Source organism: Clarias gariepinus, chromosome 2 (assembly GCF_024256425.1).
Source record: "Clarias gariepinus isolate MV-2021 ecotype Netherlands chromosome 2, CGAR_prim_01v2, whole genome shotgun sequence".
In the NCBI taxonomy this organism is placed as follows: Eukaryota; Metazoa; Chordata; class Actinopteri; order Siluriformes; family Clariidae; genus Clarias; species Clarias gariepinus.
In genome coordinates this window covers 25,436,311-25,445,701 of record NC_071101.1, presented here as the reverse complement: position 1 = coordinate 25,445,701, position 9,391 = coordinate 25,436,311, and the positions used below count along the sequence as shown (strand labels likewise).

General features: G+C 38.4%; 1 protein-coding gene across 2 annotated transcripts; it reads right to left on the bottom strand.

The window, feature by feature from the left end:
- Positions 1-5,346: 5,346 nt before the first annotated feature.
- LOC128510700 (inhibitory synaptic factor 1) lies at positions 5,347-8,317 on the bottom strand. Of its 2 annotated transcripts, XM_053483165.1 has the most exons (3): positions 8,265-8,317; positions 7,710-7,988; positions 5,347-5,995 (listed from the first exon to the last, which is right to left on the bottom strand). In XM_053483165.1, the coding sequence occupies exons 2-3, from the start codon at positions 7,845-7,847 to the stop codon at positions 5,435-5,437; spliced, it is 699 nt and encodes a 232-aa protein (XP_053339140.1). In that variant the 5' UTR covers positions 7,848-7,988; positions 8,265-8,317; the 3' UTR covers positions 5,347-5,434. The 2 variants fall into 2 exon arrangements, with proteins under 2 accessions (XP_053339140.1, XP_053339147.1); XM_053483172.1 differs by lacking the exon at positions 8,265-8,317 and having other exon boundaries at positions 7,710-8,121.
- Positions 8,318-9,391: the final 1,074 nt, after the last annotated feature.

Sequence of the window (9,391 nt, the reverse complement as noted above, 5' to 3'; positions counted from 1 at the left end):
TATAATTTTATTGCTAAAATGTTACGTACTAGCTAAAACTAGACTAAAATACTTAAAGGTTCCTCTGACTAAAACTAGACTAATATGTCCAAACTTATGATCGACTAAATATCATAAAAACTAACAATAACATTTATCCCGGGACTAAGAATAAAATTCTAAATAGCTAAAAAAATAAACACTAATTGGCACCCTGTCCAGGGTGTACCTCGTCTCGTTCCCTAAGTCTCCTGGGATAGGCTCCAGGCTCCCCACAACCCTGTACAGGATAGAGGATGAAAGAATGAATGTATTGGTGAGACTTAAGCAAGTCCATTGGGGAGAATCATGGATAACAAAATGTATATAAAGACAAAATGCATCTTTACTTTAAGTATTAATTTAACTTCACTGCATATATTTAATTAATCCCACCTTACCAGTATATAATGTATATCTTACCTTATAATATATACCTTACCGTTATATACATTTTATTATCCATAAATTGCTATGAAAGTCTGCCTAAAGAAAAAGTTTTAATTGCTATTTTACTAGCCAAGTGTGCCTTTCGCAGTGAACATTATGCTTCGATAAAGTTTCTGCCAAAGAAAGGACATAATTCTAATAATAGATTCAGTTTGTAATAAATCTAAGTTGCTAATATCTATATGTGCAGGCACTCCCATTTATATGTTTGATCATCTTATATGAAAAACAACTAAACTTACAAACTCTGATCTGGTCTCTGGAAAAGAAATGTGATATGTGGACACATTAAATAGTATGTGGATGTTTTAAATTACTTTAGATTTTTTTAAATATTGCATTTACTTCATGAAACATTATATGTAATTTTGAAGTAAAAGAAAATGTTTGCTGGATTTAGAATCCCACGTCAGGTAGTCTATGAAACCTGGCTATGATTATGCCCAGCCAACAAAACCCTAAAAGCAATGGCCATGTGGATAAGGTAGAACAAATTGCAAAGAAAATTTGTATTCCCAATCAAACACACAAACAGGATGATCTTTGCTCGTTTATGTTTGTTATAGGTCAGCTATACAGGCATAACTCCCCTTATGTACAGTACCAGTTAACAGCATCCTCACGAGGTAACATTAGGCAGTGGCATCTATGTCAAAAACAGGTGCATCAGGCTGAGCTCATGCTGTGGGCGTGTCACAGGCAATATCAGCCTTAATACAGCATGTGATCGTTTAAGGGTTGCTGAAATGACAGAGCAAGAGACTGAAGACCGCGTACGAAATGGGTGAGTGGGTCCGATCTCATTATGGCATAGTTACTGGATGTGCGCAGCTTGAAGAACATTTATTGGCCACGTCAGGCCAAGCTCATAGCCACTGAACCCCAGATCAGACTGCGGCACGTCTACAGCGATGGCATATACAGGTAGAAGTAAGGGCTGTTAAAACATTGGAGTAGTGTGATCAAGTAAGCGGTGGGGTTTAGGCGGCAACCGATGTAGCAGACTTACACATTGTAACACCATGTAACAGTAGTCAGAGTCATTGAATGTGACAATAGACAGCATCACCCACACCTTTTATGTCATCCTGCGAGGTTATATTACCTGTATATCTACCAAAATATTGGAGCAGCATGAAGAGTGGCAGCGAATTGACCGCACACTCCATTTGCCGGTAATAGTAGCATGTAGGCATTAGGATGTGCACATGGGCAGAGACACAGGTCCTCTCTAGTATTAAAGATATACTGTAAATGGTAAGATGGCTGTGAAGTACAAAATACAACGACATTTTACAAAACACAACTAAATAAAGAAGGCAAGGGCGAAATATCATTGGACATAGACCCATTTTAAATGTTTAAAGACATACAGTAAGGGGGTAACATGTGTGCGGCTATCACTCAGAATGGGGACCTCTGCTGCCATGCCACTTTGGGGCCCAACATCACAGCCAACATATTGTACTTGCAACTTTAGACAGAGTTGACCTCTTTTTACATCAGAACCCCATATGGAGTGTGGTGCTTCCATTAAAGTCCACCAGCACATGACTGCTCTTAAAATATCAATGTGAAACTTTGGTCTGGAAAAGCTGATGAGCTTTGACTCTAAAATGATGGCTCTGTTCAACAGAATAGGAGCGATCCTTCACAATATATCGTAAGGTATGAAAACTACAAAGAATAAATGGGTGGGGGGAACCTTAGTAATTGCTGGCTGGGACCTGTTAAATGGACTGCTGTGGAAAAGCGGCACTGTCTCCACTTTGATAGCAAGGTAGCATGCAAGCAGTTTTCAGAAAAGGAATTTAAGCTCTCTCACACAAAATCCATACTCACCGTTGGGATATTTTGTTTTGCAGTCCTGTATTTATGCTGTCGTGCTGTTATCCACAATAACAGATGGTTGCTTAGTTGGATGTGCTTTTCAACGAGTGCCACCTACCGCAGTGCACACATTACACTCTATGGAGCAAGACTGACAGAGACTGGGGAAACCTGGGCATACCTGCCATGAAATGGTAACAGCCCACACATTTCTCATCTCAGGGACATTCTACTTAACCAATGCCACTAAAGCAATATGCAAAACAATAAGCAATAAATATCTCACCACTACTTGCTCTGGGTAATCCTTTATGTAGACTTCTTTAGTGTTTTAATATAAAAGAGAGAACTCCAATAGGAAATCAATTTAGCAAGCCAAGAACTTCTGCTGTGCAAAGTATCTCCAAGGAATTTAATGCAAAGTTTTGATTTAAATTATTTAACTAATTATGTTAATTTATCAACTGTCACTTTTCTAAGAACAAGATGTTATAAGAAACCACAAAACTGAGTCATACTATTGATTCAATGTACATACTGTTTATGAGTACAGAAAGTTTGTATGAGCTAATACCGCACAGCTTGTGTTATCACTTTCGTGGAGAAGCAAATAAAAGGTTGAAATGTGCTTAAAGACATAAGAGAAAATAGTTTAAAAGACAATGTTAGGAAAGCAAATAATGTGTTCCATTTTGTGTGTCTCTGCCAAAAAGGTGATGTAGGCAAAAAAAATTGAAGATAAATAAATCATGTTCTACTATTAGAGACTGTGTCCATGCCTCGAATCCTGAATCCAAGACTCTTCGCTAGCTATATATTGATCAGCTACACTGGATGGGGTGCCACAAGCACACTCACTCACATACATACTAGAGGCAATTTCAGTTTAGCCTAATTTGGATTGTAGGAGTTCATGCACAGGGAAAACATGCTAACTTCAGGCACATAGAGGTGTGATAGCTTAACATTAGCTTAAATTAAACAAAATAACTAAATTTTACTGAGCTGCAAATATCTCTGTTATGTCATCCATCATAATTGTTATTACAAACTTTGCAAATAATTTAAGGTTTTACAGCCTCATATGCCTCCAGACATCTCAAAACTCAATATGGAAACGAATGAGTGTTGAATAGTTGTAAGCATCATGGGTTCCCAAGCCTCAATTATGCCTATTGGTCCACCTGTCTGGTCCGATCCCACAGAAAGACATGTTTCCCAAAGAGGTTTATGCTGGCTATGATAGAAAGCCATCAGATCACCCAATGCTTCACCGTTGTATGGGGCTTAACAAACAAATAGTTGAAGGTTGTTAATCTGGCCTCTAAATCTCAATCCAGCCACCAGATCTCAAGGCCCCACCTGGTTATATTTGAATGATCTGCTGTTAATGTCCATGTACCAGACAAGCAGTGGATAACCTAAATGATTTAAACACAGTCAAAGTCATGACAAGTAGTAGTTAATTGTCTGAAATTGTATTTCTATAATACATTTCTTTCTGGTTTAAGTATACAGTGTATACAAGTCTTATGTTGTGTTTTTAATACATTATGACAATATATAATGCACCTGCTTATACTTTATATAAAATAGATTCTTGATTATACAAAAACAATGGGGGAGTTTTATATGTTTTGAGCCATCCTGTTTGAAAAATTAAAGAGCTTGAAGAGCACAAAAAGATAACAAAAAGATGTTATTTGGTTACATTCACATTTCTGTGTTTACTGTACAAATCAGGCCAATTGATTGTAAATTAAAAATCAGTATACAGATATTAACAGCATTTATCAAAGTATTCTCATTTACTCACATTCTCCTTGTGTAAAAATGTGTAATAAAGAAAAATAAAAGAGTATTTCCGGCCCACACATTTGTAAAAAGAATGACTAGACTGGCTAACAGTGGAGGCATGTTGCCATCGAGTTCTTTCATTTATTTATTTTAATTCAAGATGACATAGCGTATAAATATGTTGAACTGTCCAACAGAAAGAAGTATGAATTTAAGGCCTTGATCAAAGCACAAGTAATTTCTCTAAACCTTTTAGTTCTGTACCATTTTTTCTTTTCACTTAAAACAGCATGAGAGCTGCACTTCTTATGTAGTTCTGAGATGACGCATTACAGCTGAGAAAGTAATGTAATGACATTCTAAGTAATTTTGTGTGCAAAAGAAATCGTGTTTTCAATTATGATCCGATACAGTGTGCTGTGCATATTCTGACATGAAGGAAAAACAAGGCATCTGACTGTGTGGAAGATGAGCAACCTATTTTTATTGCAGCTCATTCTTTTAAAAACTGTAATAAGAAATATGAAAACTCTACAGTGTTTTACTTCATGAAATTTTGACCTACGTTTCAAAATGACCGTATCCATACTATCCATGTCTATGTTGTTATTTTCTACCAACATGAAGGTATGCTCGTATTACACAAACACTGTTATCATTGATTGATTGCCTGGTACTTGTTTTTGGCACAGTGGCACAGAAAGTTGTGTTTCTAAATCACAGGTTTCCATTTGATCCTGAGCTTGGGTTACTGTTGCATCCCTGCCTATGTTAGGGAGTGTTTTTTGTTTTTTTTTGTTTGGTTTAGGAATTCTAAATTCCTAGGAGTGGAAGAGATGTGAATGTGTGTGCATTGAATCCTGCGGTGGTCTGGTGTCCCATCCAGGCTGTATTGCCCGATGTCCTTTCATAAATTGGGTCCACCATGAACTTGGTCAGGATAAGGCTGTTATTTTTACCAGTTTGGTCTTTCATTTTTACATTAAGGTTGCGTAATAGTGGTACATATTGTAGTTAATAAGAGTTTAGTAATGTGTGCTATTTCTACTTGCTAAATCCTTTATAAATTGACCCCCTAGTAAAATTAAGTTATTTGGTTTGTTCATTTGTGATGTTAAATACATCAAGGAATGATCATTTAATTATTGAGCTTTCAACAACAACAACAAAAATTTTATACTGTAAGTACGAAATTAGGTCTACGGTTTTATTCACCTCAAGCCAATGATGTGCTATCTAGTATCAGCATTTTGTGTAAACATGCACAGCACAGTTCATTTCATACAAGCAGTTGGATGTAGAGATTTTTTTTTTGAAGGGGAGGTGGTTAAGTTGGGTGTTAAGATGAGGTTTGTGTGCTCTTATCAGAAACTGTTTGTGTGCTGCAACTCCGCATTGCTTTTTTCGTTGAGGCTGGGCTCAAGTGATAATTGTGGACTGATCTAGGTGTCAAGACCCCTAACCTCAAAGGCTGCGGAGCAGGGCTTGAAAACACAGAGTCACTGGAAGAGAATCTGGATGCTTTCCTGCTTCCTGCGTCACTAAAATCATCATCATCACAGCACAGTGCATGATGTTCTGCCCTGTCACATGAATACATTTCATCTCTTCTGCCAAAGAGCCAAGAAGCACTTGGCCATAAGGGTCCATTTAGAGCAGGTAAATCTCCACAGCTCCGTCGGTACAGGGCTGGTACTTTTATGTTAGTAGAGTTGCAGGGGGAGTTGTGTAATAATTGGGTTAGGCCATTGCTAGAAGAATTAGCCTCAACTTTAAAAAGGCTCCCCAGTGTTCTCTCGCTGCTATTTCTACTGCGGGCTAGGGAAGGGTTGTCATCCTCTATGTCCTCTTTAATGTCCAAATCAATGTATGCTGTCATCTGGTCAATTTCAGCCAATACCTGTAAAAATATAGGAAAGTTGCACTTTCATAAATTTTTTGTACATGTGCTTGCAAATTTTATGGATTTTTGTCACACACACACACACACATATATATATATATATATATATATATATATATATATTCACCTAAAGGATTATTAGGAACACCATACTAATACGGTGTGTTTGACCCCCTTTCGCCTTCAGAACTGCCTTAATTCCTTAATTCTACATGTGGTTCAACAAGGTGCTGAAAGCATTCTTTAGAAATGTTGGCCCATATTGATAGAACAGCATCTGATGGAGATTTGTGGGATGCACATTCAGGGCACAAAGCTCCAAAGCTTCCACCACATCACAAAGATGCTCTATTGGGTTGAGATCTGGTGACTGTGGGGGCCATTTTAGTACAGGGAACTCAATGTCATGTTCAAGAAACCAATTTGAAATTATTTGAGCTTTGTGACATGGTGCATCATCCTGCTGGAGGTGGCCATCAGAGGATGGGTACATGGTGGTCATAAATGGATGGACATGGTCAGAAACAATGCTCAGGTAGCCCGTGGCATTTAAATCATGCCCAATTAGCACTAAGGGGTCTAAAGTGTGCCAAGAAAACATCCTCCACACCATTACACCACCACCAGCAGCCTGCACAGTGGTAACAAGGCATGATGGATCCATGTTCTCATTCTGTTTACGCCAAATTCTGACTCTACCATTTGAATGTCTCAACAGAAATCGAGACCCCTCAGACCAAGCAACATTTTCCAGTCTTCAACTGTCCAATTTTGGTGAGCTCGTGCAAATTGTAACCTCTTTTTCCTATTTGTAGTGGAGATGAGTGGTACCCGGTGGGGTCATCGGCTGTTGTAGCCCATCCGCCTCAAGGTTGTGCGTGTTGTGGCTTCGCAAATGCTTTGCTGCATACCTTGGTTGTAACGAGCATTAACAAGGCATTTTCGCCCAAAGGACTGCCGAATACTGGATGTTTTTTCCCCTTTTCACACCATTCTTTGTAAACCCTAGAAATGGTTGTGCGTGAAAATCCCAGTAACTGAGCAGATTGTGAAATACTCAGACCGGCCCGTCTGGCACCAACAACCATGCCATGCTCCAAATTGCTTAAATCACCTTTCTTTCCCATTCTGACATTCAGTTTGGAGTTCAGGAGATTGTCTTGACCAGGACCACACCCCTACATGCATTGAAGCAACTGCCATGTGATTGGTTGATTAGATAATTGCATTAATGAGAAATTGAACAGGTGTTTCTAATAATCCTTTAGGTAAGTGTATATATATCAGAATTTGGAGCCAGATCAAGATCCTTGAGCTTTTTCTTCTGGTAAGCTTGACAAGCAGCAGGATGAGTGATCTGATACCTTTCTTTCTGAGCCAGCATTAACTTTTTTTTTAGCAATTTGTGCTACATTGGCTGTACATTGGCTGTAGGCTGGAATGGATAGGTTGGCCTTTCCTCCTCACAAACATAGATGAGCCTTGGGTGCCATAAACTTGTCACCAGTTTGCTGGTATACTGTATAATTGATAATGTCAGTGTGTCAATTTGGTCAGTGTGTATGTGGTTTGCTCCTTTGCGTAAAGTCTTGCAAATTGACTGTTGGTTTCACTTGTCTCCTCGGATGTACATAGGCAAGCTGTTTAAAATGTTAATGTGCTAGAAAAAAAAATTTGTGTTCAGGAAAAAATGTATGTGTGTGTGTGTTACCTGTTTAAGCTCTCTAGCCACATCTTTCAGCTCACAGAGGACCTTCTCCAGCTGTTCCATTACCATCCTTATGTGACTACGAATGCTCTTCCTTCGATCCAAACCATCTGGAGCTCCTAAAAGTGCACTGTGGAACATCTTTCACATGGAAACACCAGTAGCCAAAAAAGCTGAGGATCCTGAGCTTCATGTCTGGAGCCCCGTAAAGGCATGACGTTGATTCCATTAAAAGCTGTGCTGTTGCCTTGATTGTGAGACACCTCACTAAGCTTTGCATAACTGTGAAGAGATTTGGTTATTTTTAGAAATCATTAATTTTTAATTAGTGTAAGAATATTTACCAGGTTAAAAATATGGAAAGACTTAGAAAATGGATATGACAGAATATGAATCAAATAATAAATCAAGTTAAACTGTGCTTTACTTTAGGTATGAGACTATGGTATTTAATTATACTGTATATTGTCAATATTACCAGTTAAATACATACACAAAAACACATTTTATGAAATGTATGGTAACATGGTTGCAGTAATTTATATGATTTTTACTCACAGACTTGTATTAGTGATTCTATTTTCCATTCCTGGAAGCTGAGTAATCCATCATTGCAGTCCAGATAGTATAGATCCAGCTGTGCGTCTTCAAGGAGAAATGAAATGAAATTCAAGAGCGAAAGCTTTTGAGAGGCTGTGCAACATGACCCCAGGAGGAAACACAATAGGACTCTCTGAAAAAGATCAGAGATTCCCTGAGGAAACCATCACCCCTGACAAAGTGAGTCAGAAAATGTATGTGCTAGCCCATTCATTCTCCAACATGCTGCACTTTCATTAAACACTACTTCAATAGCCATCTTCAGCAGGTTTTCATAGCCGCAGTGGTGTCTTTGAAGTTATCAAAATCAAAGCATGGGTGTTTGGAGGTGTCCGTTAGAGACTGCTACCAGGTTGTGTGCTGCTCTGCTGCATCTGCGCCGTGTACTGCACCTCTCATCTCCATCAACTTGAGCTTGAACAGTTTGAAGCAGGCTTTAGTTCATTGCCCCCCCCCCCCCACCTTTTTTTCTTCTCTCTGTTTCTCTCTCACTCTCTCTCTCTCTCTCTCTTTCTCTCTCTCTCTATCCATCTCTCTCTTACTTACTTACTCACTCACTTACTCACGCCTGCTCACCAACCTTAAACATTTATTTCCTATCTTCTCCTTACATTCTGTTCCTATCAAAGAGGTATTCGCATTTTCATAGTCACTCCTATACACAAACTATGTTTTTTTTTTTTTTTTTTTTAGGCTATACTCTAGTGTATCTTTTCCTTTGCACTTCAGACATACACATCTTTCAGCTTTAATCTTACGGAACTTGTTACTTCAATCTTAAAAGAAAATGAATTCAGTTCAGTGTTGCAGTGCAGGATATGAATGCGCTGTTGCGGCAGTGGAAGCTGGGCAGATTATTCCACTAAATACATTAATGAAAAGCATGGAAACAAGAAACCACTCTTGCTCCAATTTGTGGTGCTTCTGTAATTATTTAGGATGTGTGCCCTCTTCAATATATCATGAATCATACTTTTAAGCATGAAATAATTTACAGAAGGTCTTAGCAAATCTGTAAAATAAAATCTTCTGCACTAAGCTATTTTTAGTACGTTCCCCAGGCATTCATTACTCAATGGACTCCA